The sequence below is a fragment of the Oncorhynchus kisutch genome, linkage group LG4 (assembly GCF_002021735.2).
Source record: "Oncorhynchus kisutch isolate 150728-3 linkage group LG4, Okis_V2, whole genome shotgun sequence".
Lineage (NCBI taxonomy): Eukaryota > Metazoa > Chordata > Actinopteri > Salmoniformes > Salmonidae > Oncorhynchus > Oncorhynchus kisutch.
This window is the reverse complement of record NC_034177.2, coordinates 82,735,952-82,753,620: the sequence shown is the minus strand read 5'-3', so window position 1 is coordinate 82,753,620 and position 17,669 is coordinate 82,735,952. Positions and strand designations below refer to the sequence as shown.

Below are 17,669 nucleotides of genomic sequence, written 5' to 3'. Positions count from 1 at the left end.
GTCTGCTGAGAGCTATAACTGGTCTGCTGAGGCCTATAACTGGTCTGCTAAGTTCTATAACTGGTCTTCTGAGGCCTATAACTGGTCTGCTGAGGCCGATAACTAGTCTGCTGAGGCCTATAACTGTTCTGCTGAGGCCTATAACTGTTCTGCTGAGGCCTATAACTGTTCTGCTGAGGCCTATAACTGGTCTGCTGAGGCCTATAACTGGTCTGCTGAGGCCTATAACTGGTCTGCTGAGGCCTATAACTGGTCTGCTGAGGCCTATAACTGGTCTGCTGAGGCCTATAACTGGTCTGCTGAGGCCTATAACTGGTCTGCTGAGGCCTATAACTGGTCTGCTGAGGCCTATAACTGGTCTGCTGAGGCCTATAACTGGTCTGCTGAGGCCTATAACTGGTCTGCTGAGGGCTATAACTGGTCTGCTGAGGCCTATAACTTGCTGAGGCCTATAACTGGTCTGCTGAGGCCTATAACTGGTCTGTTGAGGCCTATAACTGGTCTGCTGAGGCCTATAACTGGTCTGCTGAGGCCTATAACTGGTCTGCTGAGGCCTATAACTGGTCTGCTGAGGGCTATAACTGGTCTGCTGAGGGATATAACTGGTCTGCTGAGGCCTATAACTTGCTGAGGCCTATAACTGGTCTGCTGAGGCCTATAACTGGTCTGCTGAGGCCTATAACTGGTCTGCTGAGTCCTATAACTGGTCTGCTGAGGCCTATAACTGGTCTGCTGAGGCCTATAACTGGTCTGCTGAGGGCTATAACTGGTCTGCTGAGGCCTATAACTTGCTGAGGCCTATAACTGGTCTGCTGAGGCCTATAACCTGCTGAGGTCTATAACTGGTCTGCTGAGGCCTATAACTGGTCTGCTGAGGCCTATAACTGGTCTGCTGAGGCCTATAACCTGCTGAGGCCTATAACTGGTCTGCTGAGGCCTATAACTGGTCTGCTGAGTCCTATAACTGGTCTGCTGAGTCCTATAACTGGTCTGCTGAGTCCTATAACTGGTCTGCTGAGGCCTATAACCTGCTGAGGCCTATAACTGGTCTGCTGAGGCCTATAACTGGTCTGCTGAGGCCTATAACCTGCTGAGGCCTATAACTGGTCTGCTGAGGCCTATAACTGGTCTGCTGAGTCCTATAACTGGTCTGCTGAGTCCTATAACTGGTCTGCTGAGGCCTATAACCTGCTGAGGCCTATAACTAGTCTGCTGAGGCCTATAACCTGCTGAGGCCTATAACTGGTCTGCTGAGGGCTATAACTGGTCTGCTAAGGTCTATAACTGGTCTGCTGAGGCCTATAACTGGTCTGCTGAGGCCTATAACTGTTCTGCTGAGGCCTATAACTAGTCTGCTAAGTTCTATAACTGGTCTGCTGAGGCCTATAACTGGTCTGCTGAGGACTATAACTGGTCTGCTGAGGCCTATAACTGGTCTGCTAAGGCCTATAACTAGTCTGCTGATGCCTATAACTGGTCTGCTAAGGCCTATAACTAGTCTGCTAAGTTCTATAACTGTTCTGCTGAGGCCTATAACTGTTCTGCTGAGGCCTATAACTGGTCTGCTGAGGCCTACAACTGGTCTGCTGAGGCCTACAACTGGTCTGCTGAGGCCTACAACTGGTCTGCTGAGGCCTATAACTGGTCTGCTGAGGCCTATAACTGTTTTGCTGATGCCTACAACTGGTTTGCTGAGGCCTACAACTGGTCTGCTGAGGCCTACAACTGGTCTGCTGAGGCCTACAACTGGTCTGCTGAGGCCTATAACTGGTCTGCTAAGTCCTATAACTAGTCTGCTGAGGCCTATAACTGGTCTGCTGAGGCCTATAACCTGCTGAGACCTATAACTGGTCTGCTGAGACCTATAACTGGTCTGCTGAGGCCTATAACCAGTCTGCTGAGGGCTATAACTAGTCTGCTGAGGCCTATAACTGGTCTGCTGAGGCCTATAACTGGTCTGCTGAGGCCTATAACTAGTCTGCTGAGGCCTATAACTGGTCTGCTGAGGCCTATAACTGGTCTGCTGAGGCCTATAACTGGTGTGCTGAGGCCTATAACTGGTCTGCTGAGGCCTATAACTGGTCTGCTGAGGCCTATAACTGGTCTGCTGAGGCCTATAACTGGTCTGCTGAGGCCTATAACTAGTCTGCTGAGGCCTATAACTGGTCTGCTGAGGCCTATAACTGGTCTGCTGAGGCCTATAACTAGTCTGCTGAGGCCTATAACTAGTCTGCTGAGGCCTATAACTTGTCTGCTGAGGCCTATAACCTGCTGAGGCCTATAACTTGTCAGCTGAGGCCTATAACTGGTCTGCTGAGGGCTATAACTGGTCTGCTTAGGCCTATAACTGGTCTGCTGAGGCCTATAACTGGTCTGCTGAGGCCTATAACTAGTCTGCTGAGGCCTATAACTGGTCTGCTGAGGCCTATAACCTGCTGAGGCCTATAACTGGTCTGCTGAGGCCTATAACTAGTCTGCTGAGGCCTATAACCTGCTGAGGCCTATAACTGTTCTGTTGAGGCCTATAACTGTTCTGTTGAGGCCTATAACTAGTCTGCTGAGGCCTATAACTGGTCTGCTGAGGCCTATAACTAGTCTGCTAAGTTCTATAACTGGTCTGCTGAGGCCTATAACTGGTCTGCTGAGGCCTATAACTGGTCTGCTGAGGCCTATAACTGGTCTGCTGAGGCCTATAACTGGTCTGCTGAGGCCTATAACTGGTCTGCTAAGGTCCAAAACTGGTCTGTTAAGGCCTATAACTGGTCTGTTAAGGCCTGGTCTGTTAAGACCTATAACTGGTCTGTTAAGGCCTTGTCTGTTAAGGCCTGGTCTGTTAAGACCTATAACTGGTCTGTTAAGGCCTGGTCTGTTAAGGCTGATAACTGGTCTGTTAATGCCTGGTCTGTTAAGGCCTATAACTGGTCTGTTAAGGCTGATAACTGGTCTGTTAAGGCCTGGTCTGTTAAGGCCTATAACTGGTCTGTTAAGGCCTGGTCTGTTAAGGCCTGGTCTGTTAAGGCCTATAACTGGTCTGTTAAGGCTGATAACTGGTCTGTTAAGGCCTGGTCTGTTAAGGCCTATAACTGGTCTGTTAAGGCCTGGTCTGTTAAGGCCTATAACTGGTCTGTTAAGGCCGATAACTGGTCTGTTAAGGCCTGGGATTTTAAGTCCTGGTCTGTTAAGGCCGATAACTGGTCTGTTAAGGCCTGGGCTTTTAAGTCCTGGTCTGTTAAGGCCGATAACTGGTCTGTTAAGGCCGATAACTGGTCTGTTAAGGCCGATAACTGGTCTGTTAAGGCCTGGGATTTTAAGTCCTGGTCTGTTCAGGCCTGGTCTGTTAAGGCCTATAACTGGTCTGTTAAGGCCTATAACTGGTATGTTAAGGCCTGGTCTGTTAAGGCCTGGTCTGTTACGGCCTATAACTCCATACATGTTCATTTCCCAGACAAATCTGTTCCCTTGATCATGATATACAGCACTTCTTCAAAATCTATAAATTCAATAAATGTGCAAACTTCTCAATTATTAGTTATCATCTATATGACATGTTATTTTTTTGTATCACTTCTTTTCATGTGTGTGTTTGTGCATGCATGTTAAGACATAATACTTTTATGAGCAGTTCCATTATTGTTGGGGATTAATTGAGGATATGGTCACTCGTCCATCCAATTGAGGATTATTGCCAAGATCTGTGGCCGGGCAGTTCATGACCTTGTATTTCTCAATGTGCTCCATCTTTCAAGTAAATAGACTACTGTGCTCCTACATTCAAGTACATGAAGTGCAATGACAGGACTTAGAGTGAAGTAAAGCTCTGGGTCCATATCCATAAAGAGTCCTAGAGTAGGAGTGTCACATCTAGCTAGCTTGACTTGACTGTCCAGGTAATCTGATTCATCATGATCTAAAATGATCGTAGATCAGCATTTTAAGATGCTTTATGAATACAGGCCTGGGATTATAGGGACTATACTGACCGAATGGCCACACTACACCTTTCCTCTCAAAAATCACATTGGCCATTTTGCAAATGAGAGAATAGTAAACGTTCAGGTTTGTATGGGAGGGTATTTGTTGTCTGTGAATGAGTTGTGTTTTCTATATTCTCAGCAGCACAAAGAGAAGCAGAGAAAGATGTGGTGGTGTGCGTAGTGCGTATTAATATATTGCTCTCAAAGACCATTCAAAGGCACAGGCTACAAAAAGCACAGTTGACCTATATAGATGAATCAGATGAAAAATCAGATAGATTAATCAGATATATGAAATATATGAATCAGATTTGAAACCATTGATGTGGATCTCTCTAACAGTTACAGTACTGTGGGTTTAGGACATGGATGGACAACTATGGTAATCAGGGGTGCAGTGCTGTTCTCTCTTCTCCCTGTAGCACTTAATCACTCATTGCCGAGAGAAGACACGCCTGGGCCCATGTTAAAAAAGTGTCTCAGGGAAGGAATGCTGATCTAGGATTAGGTCCCCCCTTGTCCATGTAATCCTATTAATTATGATCTACTGATCCTAGATCAGCACTCCGGGACTCTTTGTGAACATGGGGCCAGGTTTCCCAGGTAGCAGTCCAGTCACTGATTTGCAGGAAGAAAATAAACCAGAAAACACAGGGCCCTCCTGAGGACGGGAGTTTCCCTGGTTTAAGGTTATTTTTATCCTCTACACAGGTTCCTCTGTAGAGAAGTACAGTACATTATGACATCAGTTTTAAAGAGGATCTGTAGAGAAACATAATTTACTTTGTAAGGAATGCAGAGACATATAAAACAACCATGCAAGCAGCATTCAGCATCTTTGAGAAGCACTGTGCAACATTCACGTGATGCCAAAGTCCTTCCCCAAGTCTAAGTTTATCTATGCACTTTTGGTTTACAGTACGATTCAAAATGGACGTCAAGATAAACAGCTTAGTCATCATGTCCACTGTTATAAGCACCATACTCACTGTCACTCCTCTCCCTGTTCTTCCATTATAGTGTATAACTACGACTAGCTAGCAGCACACAGTGTCCTCCTTTAGGCACGATGGTATATACTATAGTACATAATGCAATAGATACACTGGAATTATGCACACTTCCTCCCTTACACACACAATCTTAAACAAACATGCCAGACGTTAATGTTCTGAGACACTCATCAGCTATACTGTAACAGCTAGAGGCACAGCAGATGCTCTCTATCTGTCTGTCTGCCTGCCTGCCTATCCTACCTTCTCTCCATGTTAGAAAGTGCAAAGTGAAGCAAGAAGGGGCGGGATAGTGACTCTGGTGGGGAGAAGAGGTTAGTGGCTAGGGTCTGATGACCCTCCTTCTCCCTTAGTCTCTCTGGTGCTCTGTCCCCGGGCAGGGTTCTTCAATATCCTCTCCACAAACGCTTTGCCTCGTCCTGCTACACGTGGCCCTGCACACACGCACGCGCACAAATACCCACAAACACACATCCATACAATTAACATACTTCCATTAAAATACAGTCACACTCACAGGGTCTCATGGCAGTCCAAACAGACTACATACTCACTACTCACCAGCTGATTCCTTCAGAATGTCCTCCAGTCTCTCTCTCAGACATCCTCTCTCTGTGTCTTCCTCTCTGCTCTCCACTCTCTGGCGGATCAGCTCCTTTATCTGCAGCACTGCCCACAACAGGCCATCTGAAGGAATTACACCACCAGAGACATGAAGGCTTGACTGAATGAGCTAAAATGGCTGCATACTGGCTAAATTCCCTTGGAAAGTCTCAGTATAAATGAAATCATAAAAATGTATATTTAAAGCACATAGGCTATGTTAAGTGTGAAAAAGGATTGTATGAAACAGATAATTATCTATAACAGTGTGTTAGGGCCAGTGGCGGTTGGTGCCGTTTAAGATTAGAGAGGTAGATTTTTTTTAAATAATCAAGTTGACAGACAGTGACACATTCAATAACACATTGCACACTCTTGCCTGCATCTAGCTGATCTGGGGTGGAATCATTAGTCCAAACAGAACGTTTTGCAACTAAAACAAGAATTTGTATTGGACAAATTCAGGTAGGTCCTTCCCGTTCCGTTTGCTTCTGTTTAAGACAGAATCGGCAGAATGAATACACCCCTGATCATCCGCACACACAGTTCACTTTCATAGCAGACAAATACGGAATCATTGTTAATGCTTGCTGTATAATTCCTTTTTGCATTTACGCTCTCTCCGCTCACATTTTTCCTTCGCTTGTGGACTTCAGTGCACAACACAACAGCTGTCTATGACCAAGCGTAAAAACCTCTCCAAGCCAAACCTTCATACCATAACACTAACCACTAAGCCTACATTGTTGTCACCATATTAATATTATAGTCAACAAACTAGAACTAACGTGTAAGTAAACACAGAATCCAATCCATGTGTACAATCATGCAGTACAGTGTACAGCAAGCAGTTTAGCAGTTACACCAGCGGGCCCCGGTGGCAATAAATTAATAAAACAGAAAGCTTAACCTTGACTTGAAGACTTGCAGTGTTGGATAGCCTTAGTCTGCTAGTTAACTTAAATAGCATTCCTCTCTGTTTGAATCAGGATGTTGAGTAGGCTAAATTAGCTGCATTAGTAAATGTAAACTAAAAAGAAGGAAAAAAGACTATGAAATATAGCTATCACTCTCTCTCTCTCTGCTGCTACTACTTAATTTGTTTAAAACGGCTTAACTATTGTCTTTCACTCTCTTGGAGTCAACTGCTCACCACTGCACTGCAGTGTTACCTAGCTGTAGCTTATGCTTTCAGTACTAGATTCATTCTTTGTTGCTTTGATTGGATGGACAACATGTCAGTTCATACTGCAAGAGATCTGATAGGTTGGAGCATGTCCTGCGGAAGTTGTCATAATTACTGTGTAAGTCTATGGAAGGAGCTGAGAACCATGAGCCTCCTAGGTTTTATATTGAAGTCAATGTACCCAGAGGAGGATGGAAGATAGCTGTCCTCCAGCTACAGCATGGTGCTACCCCACAGAGTGCTGTTGAGGCTACTGTAGACTTACATCGTAACACAGTTTTAATCAGTTATTTGGTGACGTGAATATATTTAGTATAGTTTTATCTAAAAAGAACAGCTTTTTTAATGTTGAACCATTTGAACTTTTCAGAAATTAATTTAGTAGCATTGCCCTCCCCTTCCTACTCTGAGGAGCCTCCAGTGGTCAGGACCCTGTGGCTTCTGATTAGGTCACATTTTGAGAATAGCGTGGTCCCAAATCTGATTGCTCTGTATTACCAAATCCTAAGACCGCACATACAGATCAAGGACCAGCTAGATTGAGAAAGGATCCTGGCTAGAAACCAAATCTTTCTCTACTTGGTGGATCACCAACAGAACCCATAACAACAGTTTTAGGTGGGTCACTGATTATAAATCGGAAGAAATAACTCACCATACTCCTGGTTCAGACCCCACAGTTTGATTTTGTTGGCCTCATGCTGGGCTTTCTTCTTCAGCCGACACGCTCTGTGGAGAGAGAGAGGGCGAGAGATAGAGTGATAGAGAGATGGGAGTGTTGATAAACTCCCATATCTATTGGGTGAAATACTACAGTGTGCCATTACAGCAGCAAGATGTGTGACCTGTTGCCAAAAAGGGCAACCAGTGAAGAACAAACACCATTGTAAATACAACCTATTTATGTTTATTTATTTTCACTTTTGTACTTTAACTATTTACACATCATTACAACACTGTATATATACATAATATGACATTTGAAATGTATTTATTATTTTGTAACTTTTGTAAGTGTAATGTTTACAGTCAATGTTTTATTGTTTATTATCTATTTCATTTGCTTTGGCAATGTAAACATTTTTTCCATGCCAATAAAGCCCTTAAATTTAAATTGAATTGAGAGACAGAGAGAGAGTGAGAGTGAGAGAGACAGAGACAGGGAGAGAGACAGAGAGTGAGAGACAGTTTACCAACCTATAGCCAGAGCTTATGCTGCGCTACACTCGACCTCACTAGCACTTAGCTAGACGCAGGTTGAATTTAACACAGCACAGTTCTGTTGAGTGGTACTTCCATCCGGGACACCCTGCTGTACAAATCAAATGTACTTCTGAAAGTGCAGTGTGGAAAAGCCACTAGTGAATTATGCCTCTACAGTTAGACAGGTAAGTCAGGTAAGTGGTGTGTATGTGTCCGTGTCCTAGTGTCTACGTGTACCTGGAGGCCAGTTTGTTCCTCTCCTTTCGTGTTGGGGTCCTGGCAGTAACAGGCAGGTCACTGACAGGAGTCAGGCCCTCCAGAGCAGAGCTGAGTGTATGGAGCTGCTCTCCCAAGCTCTGTAGCTTCCCAGGGCTGGGGGTCAGGTCACTGGCATCTGTACGACGGGCTTTTCTCTGGCCTCGCTTACCTGGGGAACACACAGGAGTTTGTGGTTGGTTTTACATAAGTAAGTCTGTAAGTCGCTCTGGATAAGAACATCTGCTAAATGACTAGATGTAATTATAATGTTTCCAAGCACGCAAGCACTCGAGACGCAACTGACAGTGCAGCTAATGCAGCTATACTTTAGACTTCACTAACAAATTACTTGTGTTTGGCAATAGAAATTAGAGATGGTGAGGTTGAAGCAGCAAATTTTACTTCTGATTTTTAACACCCATGGTGTTAAAGGGATACTTGGGGATTTTGACAATGAAGCCTTTTATCTACTTCCCCAGAGTCAGATGAAGTCGTGGATATCAGATGTATGCTAGTCGATACTCAGACTTCCAGTCAGTGCTCTAATTCTAGTTACGAACTACCTCTAATTTCTTTCATATCGGACACAGAGACATAAAAATGGTATCATCTGTGTTCATCTGACTCTGGGGAAGTAGATAAAGGGCCTCATTGCCAAAATCTCGATGTATCCCTTTAAAATTAATTCACTTTCCTAGTATGTATGTGACCCACCGAATGAGTATTGATACATTTATAAAAATTAAGAACATATAAAATGTAAAAATGTTTTACATCTTCCTTTCCTTATTCTATTGTACATTAATGGGTCTTATGGCTTGGGGTTGAGGTCTCACCATTGGTGGAGGTCCCCTCTTTCAGGCATATGGTGGTGGGTAGGGTGCTAGGGCCACAGATTATATCCCCTTCATATTTATCTTCATCTCTTTCTTCATATCTCTCTTCGGTTCTCCGTCTCTCTTTCTCTCCATCTCTCCCCAGGTCTGCTTCACTGAAGAGGCTACATTCCCAGTAACGCCGGCGTTTCTTTTGTCTCTTATGGGACTGAAGCTCCTCCTCTTCCTTCCCTTTCTCTTCCTCCATGGCTTCTGTCCCCTTCTCCTCTTCCTTTTTCCCATCTTCCTCCTTCTCCTCCTCTTCCTCTTCAATATCGCTGTCTGTTCCTTGACTAGACTCAGTGTCTGGCTCACTCTGTAGAGAGTAGTTATGCACCATCTCTTCCTGCCCCACCTGCTGCAGCCCTTCCCTAGCTTCACTCTCCCGCCCTCCAGCCTCTTGGCTCCAGGACTCCGGGAATCTACCAGCCAGGAGGAGGTGTCCAGCCCCCAACCCTACACAGGGTGTGAGGTCTGTGGGGTTCCTCGGCTGCCTGTCATCTGGTCTTAGGGATAACCATGGTTTTTCTCTGCATCCCTGCGGAGAGCAAAACAGAGTAGGTAGAAGTTTGCTCTAAACCATGGTCAGAGTTCCTAAGGACTGCCCATGGACCCACATCAGACTCGACTAATCAATAGTTTCCTCAGTTGTGTTAGTGCTTGGCTGGAACAAACAGCTGCACACCCTGTAGATCTCCAGAACCAGAAGTGACTTCCCAGGATCTAATGGTGAAGGTTAGTGATGATGTTAATCCTGATAATCTGTGGTTAAGAGTAACTCATACCTCAGGTGAGACGAAGGAGCACTCGCAGCTCGGTGGTGGCCCCTCTGGGCTGCCTTTGGCGTAGTGTGTGATGTCATCCAGGGCCGAGATGTCCCAGCAACGCTCGGAGGTGTGTGTGTCGTCAGTGATCACATCCTCCAAGAGATCACTGAGTAGCTCACATCCAGGCTGCTGGCCTCGACACAGGGACAGGGCTGGGGCCCCCAACATCACCACCACACCCTTAGGACACTACAACACAGAGACCAAACACATTCTCTGTCTATGATAACACTGAGTTACATACACACACACACATCGTTTTTTACTTCTGTGGTAATTCCAGATCCAGAGGTCAATAGCATTGATGGTTTTCATTCTTCCATCCCCTCTAATCAGGGACTGAGTCAGACCACAGGAGGCTGGTGTCACCTTAATTGGGGAGTTGGGGCTTGTGGTAATTGCTGGAGCAGAATTAGTGGAATGGTATCAAGCACATCAAACACATGGTTTCCATGTGTTTGATGCCATTCCATTGACTCCATTCCAGCCATTATTATGGCCTGGCCTCCCCTCAGCAGCCTCCACTGATTCAGACATGGGACATACACAAGTGACAAATGTTTTCCACTGTACCTACGTTGTCTGACTCTGCACTGCCCCCTGTAGGAGAGATGGTGAATGGCTCTAAGGTCACAGATAACCCGTTGGTCCCATAGGCCTCACCAAAGACAGGCTCCATCCCACTGCTACCTGGCTGGAGAGAGAGAATGGGGAAGGGGTCAGAGTTGGATGGGGGAGATAGAAAGATAAAGTGGGAGGAAGACAGAGAGAGAAAGCGAGAGAAAGCCAGATATGACTCTGTTGTCATATTGTACAATAGCCAGCATTAAGTTTATAAACTAGCAACTCATCAAGAAAATATTGTAGTATAACAAGGCTGTGTACCTGAGGCATGGTGGTGCTTAGACCTGTTCAGAGGCAGTTGGATGGGTCAAAAGTTTAGTACGGTTAGCTTCGTCATCATCAGTACACCAACCGCCAGAGGTCAGAGTTCACATCATCTGATAACAGAGACAGACAGTTAGCCTTAATATTAACATTTTAAATCGAGCAGCTGATTTAGTTCAGGTTTCAGAGATTAGTTACAGTGGCTTGCGAAAGTATTCACCCCCCTTGTCATTTTTCCTATTTTGTTGCCTTACAATCTGGAATTAAAATTGATTTTGGGGGGATTTGTATCATTTGATACACAACATACCTACCACTTTGAAGATGCAAAATATATATATTTTTTAAAACAAACAAGACAAAAAAAACGGACAACTTGAGCATGCATAACTATTCACCCCGCCAAAGTCAATACTTTGTATAGCCACCTTTTGCAGCAATTACAGCTGCAAGTCTCATGGGGTATGTCTCTATAAGCTTGACACATCTAGCCACTGGGATTTTTGCCCATTCTTCAAGGCAAAACTGCTACAGCTCCTTCAAGTTGGATGGGTTCTGCTGGTGTACCGCAATTTTTAAGTCATACCACAGATTCTCAATTGAATTGAGGTCCGGGCTTTGACTAGGCCAATCCAAGACATTTAAATGTTTCCCCTTAAACCACTCAAGTGTTGCTTTAGCAGTATGCTCAGGGTCATTGTCCTGCTGGAAGGTGAACCTCCGTCCCAGTCTCAAAGCTCTGGATGACTGAAACAGGTTTCCCTCAAGAATTTCCCTGTATTTAGCGCCATCTGTCATTCCTTCAATTCTGACCAGTTTTCCAGTTCCTGTCAATGAAAAACATACTCACAGCATGTTGCTGGCACCACCATGCTTCACTGGGATGGTGTTCTCGGAGTGATGAGAGGTGTTAGCGTCATCTGACCAGAGTACCTTTTTCCATATGTTTGGGGAGTCTCCCACATGCCTTTTGGTGAACACCAAACGTGTTTGCTTATTTTTTTCTTTAAGCAATGGCTTTTTTGTGGCCACTCTTCCGTAAAGCCCAGCTCTGTGGAGTGTACGGCTTAAAGTGGTCCGATGGACAGATAGTCCAATCTCTGCTATGGAGCTTTGCAGCTCCTTCAGGGTTATCTTTGGTCTCTTTGTTGCCTCTCTGATTAATGCCCTCCTTGCCTGGTCCATGAGTTTTGGTGGGTGGCCCTCTCTTGGCAGGTTTGTTGTGGTGCCATATTCTTTCCATTTTATTATAATGGATTTAATGGTGCTCTGTGGGATTTTCAAAGTTTCTGATATTTTTTTATAACACAACCCTGATCTGTACTTCTCCACAACTTTGTCCCTGACCTATTTGGAGAGCTCCTTGGCCTTCATAGTGCCGCTTACTTGGTGGTGCCCCTTGCTTAGTGGTGTTGCAGACTCTGGGGCCTTTCAGAACAGGTGTATATATACTGAGATCATGTGACAGATCATGTGACACTTAGATTGCACACAGGTGGACTTTATTTAACTAATTATGTGGCTTCTGAAGGTAATTGGTTGCACCAGATCTTATTTAGGGGCTTCATAGCAAAGGGGGTGAAGACATGCACAAACCACTTTTCCGTTTTTTTTTTGTTGAATTTTTTTAAACAAGTTATTTTTTAATTTCACCTCACCACTTTGGAGTAATTTGTGTATGTTCATTACATGATATCCAAATAAAAATCCATTTAAATTACAGGTTGTAATGCATCAAAATAGGAAAAATGCCAAGGGGGATTAATACTTTTTCAAGGCACTGTACAGGTCTCCCATGACAGATTGAGTAGCTTGTCAGGCTTTTAAGACTTGGTTTCGGGCTCTGAGATTACTTAGTACTGATTCATCCATGGCAATTCCTTGCCTGTCCTAGGCAAGACCCCTGCCCCCCCCCCAAAAAAAAAAAACTCCTAGCGAGCAAAATGACGTTGAAATGACATGTAAAATTTGTATTTTTCAGACGTTGAAGCTAGGTTAAATTTAGGTTCTTAATGAAAGGTGAAAATATTTATTTTCCATGTGTTTAAAATTCAAATTTTCCAGGAACGTTGAAAAGGCGTCTTTTCTGAAAATTGAAAAATATATTTTCTTCTGGATGTTTAAATCAGGTTCATCATCAAATCTGAAACAATCATAGACATCTTTGATTTTGTTACTTTACAGCCTTAATCTAAAATTTATCAAATATTTTTTCCCTTCATCAATCTACACGCAATACCCCACAATGACAAACCGAAAACAGGTTTTTTGACATTTTTGCAAATGTATTAAAAATAAATAACAGAAATACCTTAAGTATTCAGACCCTTTGCTATGAGACTCGAAATTGGGCTCAGGTGCATCCTGTTTCCATTGATAATTCTTGAGATGTTTCCACAACTTGATTGGAGTCCACCTGTGGTAAATTCAATTGATTGGACAGGAGTTGGAAGGGCACACACCTGTCTATATACGGTCCAACAGTTGAAGTAATTGTCTGTAGAGCGCAGAGACAGGATTGTGTCGAGGCACAGATCTGGGGAAGGGTACCAACACATTTCTGCAGCACTGAAGGCCCCCAAGAACACAGTGGCCTCAAACATTCTTAAATGGAAGATGTTTGGAACCACCAAGATTCTTCCTAGAGCTGGCCTTCTGAGCAATCTGGGGAGAAGGACCTTGTTAAGGGATGTGACAAAGAACCCGATGGTCACTCTGACAGAGCTCCAGAGTTCATCTGTGGAGATGGGAGAACCTTCCAGAAGGACAACCATCTCTGCAGCACTCCACCAATCAGGCCTTTATGGTAGAGTTGCCAGACGGAAGCCACTCCTAAGTGAAAGGCACATGACAGCCCGCTTGGAGTTTGCCAAAAGGCACCTAAAGGACTCTCAGACCATGAGAAACAGGATTCTCTCGTCTGATGAAACCAGCATTGAACTCTTTGGCCTGAATGCCAAGCGTCACATCTGGAGGAAACCTGGCACCATCCTTATGGTGAAGCATGGTGCTAGAGGCGTCACTACAGACCCTGGTTCGATTCCAGGCTATATCACAACCGGCTGTGATTGGGAGTCCCATAGGACAGCGCACAATTGGCCCAGCAACGACCGGGTTAGGGTTGGCAGGGGTAGGCAGTCATTGTAAATACTAATATGTTCTTAACTGGACTTGCTTAGTTAAATAAAGGTTCAATAATAAATATAAAAAATAAATGATGGTGAGAGGATCATGCTGTGGGATGTTTTTCAGCGGCAGGGACCGGGAGACTAGTCAGGATCGAGATAAAGAGGAACAGAGCAAAGTACAGAGAGGTCCTTGATGAAAACCTGCTCCAGAGTACTCAGGACCTCGGACTGGGGATGAAGGTTCACCTTCCAACAGGACAATGACCCTAAGCACACAGCCAAGACAACGCAGGTGTGGCTTCGGGACAAGTCTGAATGTCCTTTAGTGGCCCAGTCAGAGCCTGGATTTGAACCCGATCGAACATCTCTGGAGAGACCTGAAAATAGATGTGCAGCAACACTCCCCATCCAACCTGACAGAACTTGAAAATCTACAGAGAGGAACAGGACATACTCCCCAAATACAGGTGTGCCAAGCTTGTAGCGTCATCCCACAGAAGACTTGAGGCTGTAATCACTGCCAAAAGTATTTCAACAAAGTACTGAGTAAAGGGTCTGAATACTTATGTAAATGCAATATATCCATTTATTTTTAATACAATTGCAAAAAATAAAAATATTAACTGAGTTTTTGCTTTGTCATTATGGGGTATTGTGTGTAGATTGATGAGGGAAAAAAACTATTAAATCAATTTTAGAATAAGGCTGTAACGTAACAGAATGTGTAAAAATCCTAGGGATCTGAATACTGAATTATGTGAGATTTTATGTGTTGTTGTTGGAGGTGTGTCTTGGTCAGTTTAGCTCAGAAAATGCCGCCCTCGTCAATCTGCCACCATAGGCAGCCGCCTAATCCTGCCTAATGGATTCATCACTGCAGTGACATCTAGGTTAATCTAGCAGCTCATCACATGAGCACTGTGTTAATATAGATCTCAACAAGACCATATAGCTTCTAGCTGCTATAGACAAGGGGTAATCTGCTGCAGTTTAGGTTGGGTTGCCAGGTTACACTTTATTTGACAGAACACATTTATTTTTACTCTTTGGGAGTCATTCAATCGAGCATTTAACACATGCTTTCTGAACAACTAACAGCAATGTAAAACAACTTCCAGGACTGTAAAATTGAGTTTCCATCATACGAGCACAGAGAGACAGAAAGACAGAGGGGGGGATAGATAGAGGAAAGACTAATACTCACAGCCAACATCCTGTGCCCCAGATCCCTAAAATAGTCCTAATCAGACATTTCCCTGTGTCACACACACACACACACAGACACACACACAGACACACACACACACACACACACACACACACACACACACACACACACACACACACACACACACACACACACACACACACACACACACACACCATAACTCTACAGAGGGATAGTCTGAAGAAACAGCCTTTCTTCCACATCAGACAGAGAGGGGAGTGCCTACTCCTTTCCAAGAAATAAGAGGAATAGCAAAGCTCTGTACCTGACAGCTGTGGGGGGGATTTATTTTCACTATAAACCGACTGTTATTCTCATTCAGTCTAATGCCATCATTGAGAAATTAAAGTTTTCTGAATCTGAGCATACATTTAGCTGAACGTGGTGCAAGCCTTTTAAAACAACATGTGGCAACAATATCACCTTGACACTGTCGCTGGCACTCAAGTTACGAAAAGGCAGTACTTTGAACGAACAGCTAGCTGTCTTACCTCCTGCATGGACGGTGTGTCACATTTTCCGATGTTGAAGCGCGCCCCCGTCATCTGTCAACGCGCAGCCCCGCGGTTCTGACAGCGAGCGCTCTGGAAGCCAGCAGCCTAAAGTCCGATAGGAAATAGGCTAAACATTTGACCACTAAATAGTACTCGTTGCAATACCAGCAACGATACGCCTATGCAGCATAGAATATTATATTTCTATTAGGCCTACACAGCTATAACCTAGGAGGCCATTGTATATAATACAGGAAGAGCACATCAGCATTGACTGGCATCAGAGTCGCAACAAAATAACCAACCCAAAACAGTAGGCTATACAGGGTTATTGCTCGATTCATGGCTACCATGCTGTAGAAGGCTAGGCTACTTACCGTCCACTGTTCCAGCAGTTACAATCAGGGGAACAAAGTGACATCCACATAAACCAATGTTCTTCTCCACAAGACCGCACAAATTACAAGAATTAATGATATGTTGTGGTCCTCTGGTATATCGATGCAAAATATATTTGGGCTAGTCCTGAACAGCTGGCTTTGGAATGGTCTAGACATGGCGAAACAAGGAAACATGTTTCTTTATTTCCCATTAATACACACAGTGGTTGTTATTATAAATGACATATATTACATTAATGTCATCAAATTAACATAGTCATCTTCAAGACTTCATTAGGCTAGGATATATTTCCTCTAAATACAATAATGTGGAACTTGTTGATAGATAAATCCCCTCAGAACCCAAATGGTTCAGTCCGGGATCAGCTGTGAAAATGCATGATTTGTTCAAAAGGAACCATAGAGAAAGTAAGGAATGAAATTAAAGGAGAACATCAGTCATTTAATTTGTGTAGGCAGATATGTCTGATTGTGTTATAATTACTGAGAACTACCTGCTACACACAGTGCATGGATTTCACTACACTTAAAATCAGCTTTTCTTGTGAGGCCAGCCCCCCTTTGGAGGAACGAGAGGTCGACAGGATGGTGCTGAGAGGTAGCCTACGGTGAGACACGTTTTAGTGTCTAGAGACAATAATACTTTATTTTAAATTGATCTACTCACTGTGCGGTGCTGGTGACCTCATGATAATAATTCACTCATCTTTAAATAATGTGCATGTTTTGGTAGGCAGAGACGGTATAGAAAGTATAGAATTCCTTCAATATCTCTGGTACTAGGTATCCTAGTAGCCTAAATAGCCTATTGACTTGGACTATCCTGCTTAAGGATATACACATTCTCTGGTACTAGGTATCCTAGTAGCCTAAATAGCCTATTGACTTGGACTATCCTGCTTAAGGATATACACATTCTCTGGTACTAGGTATCCTAGTAGCCTAAATAGCCTATTGACTTGGACTATCCTGCTTAAGGATATACACATTCTCTGGTACTAGGTATCCTAGTAGCCTAAATAGCCTATTGACTTGGACTATCCTGCTTAAGGATATACACATTCTCTGGTACTAGGTATCCTAGTAGCCTAAATAGCCTATTGACTTGGACTATCCTGCTTAAGGATATACACATTCTCTGGTACTAGGTATCCTAGTAGCCTAAATAGCCTATTGACTTGGACTATCCTGCTTAAGGATATACACATTCTCTGGTACTAGGTATCCTAGTAGCCTAAATAGCCTATTGACTTGGACTATCCTGCTTAAGGATATACACATTCTCTGGTACTAGGTATCCTAGTAGCCTAAATAGCCTATTGACTTGGACTATCCTGCTTAAGGATATACACATTCTCTGGTACTAGGTATCCTAGTAGCCTAAATAGCCTATTGACTTGGACTATCCTGCTTAAGGATATACACATTCTCTGGTACTAGGTATCCTAGTAGCCTAAATAGCCTATTGACTTGGACTATCCTGCTTAAGGATATACACATTCTCTGGTACTAGGTATCCTAGTAGCCTAAATAGCCTATTGACTTGGACTATCCTGCTTAAGGATATACACATTCTCTGGTACTAGGTATC

The 17,669-nt window shown here is 43.9% G+C and overlaps 1 protein-coding gene across 3 annotated transcripts; it reads right to left on the bottom strand.

Annotated features, from left to right (window-relative positions):
* Positions 1 to 4,140: 4,140 nt before the first annotated feature.
* On the bottom strand, positions 4,141 to 16,196 carry LOC109879377 (CREB3 regulatory factor). Of its 3 annotated transcripts, none has more exons than XM_020471554.2 (10): positions 16,055 to 16,196; positions 15,675 to 15,782; positions 10,825 to 10,940; positions 10,517 to 10,633; positions 9,898 to 10,128; positions 9,074 to 9,650; positions 8,217 to 8,406; positions 7,432 to 7,505; positions 5,549 to 5,674; positions 4,141 to 5,421 (listed from the first exon to the last, which is right to left on the bottom strand). In XM_020471554.2, exons 3-10 carry the CDS (start codon positions 10,831 to 10,833, stop codon positions 5,303 to 5,305), a joined length of 1,443 nt encoding a protein of 480 aa, XP_020327143.1. In that variant the 5' UTR covers positions 10,834 to 10,940; positions 15,675 to 15,782; positions 16,055 to 16,196; the 3' UTR covers positions 4,141 to 5,302. The 3 variants fall into 3 exon arrangements, with proteins under 3 accessions (XP_020327143.1, XP_020327146.1, XP_020327147.1); XM_020471557.2 differs by having other exon boundaries at positions 10,517 to 10,629; XM_020471558.2 differs by lacking the exons at positions 10,825 to 10,940; positions 15,675 to 15,782; positions 16,055 to 16,196 and having other exon boundaries at positions 10,513 to 10,624.
* Between the last annotated feature and the right edge of the window lie 1,473 nt (positions 16,197 to 17,669).

What these genes read in the sequence shown, in the direction of transcription:
- LOC109879377 (XM_020471554.2), bottom strand. An exon ending in AGAGGGGACCTCCACCAATG is followed by an intron (nt 8,407 to 9,073) that starts GTGAGACCTCAA and finishes TGTGTTCCCCAG; the next exon opens with GTAAGCGAGGCCAGAGAAAA. An exon ending in CATTCTGAAGGAATCAGCTG is followed by an intron (nt 5,422 to 5,548) that starts GTGAGTAGTGAG and finishes GCGTGTGTGCAG; the next exon opens with GGCCACGTGTAGCAGGACGA.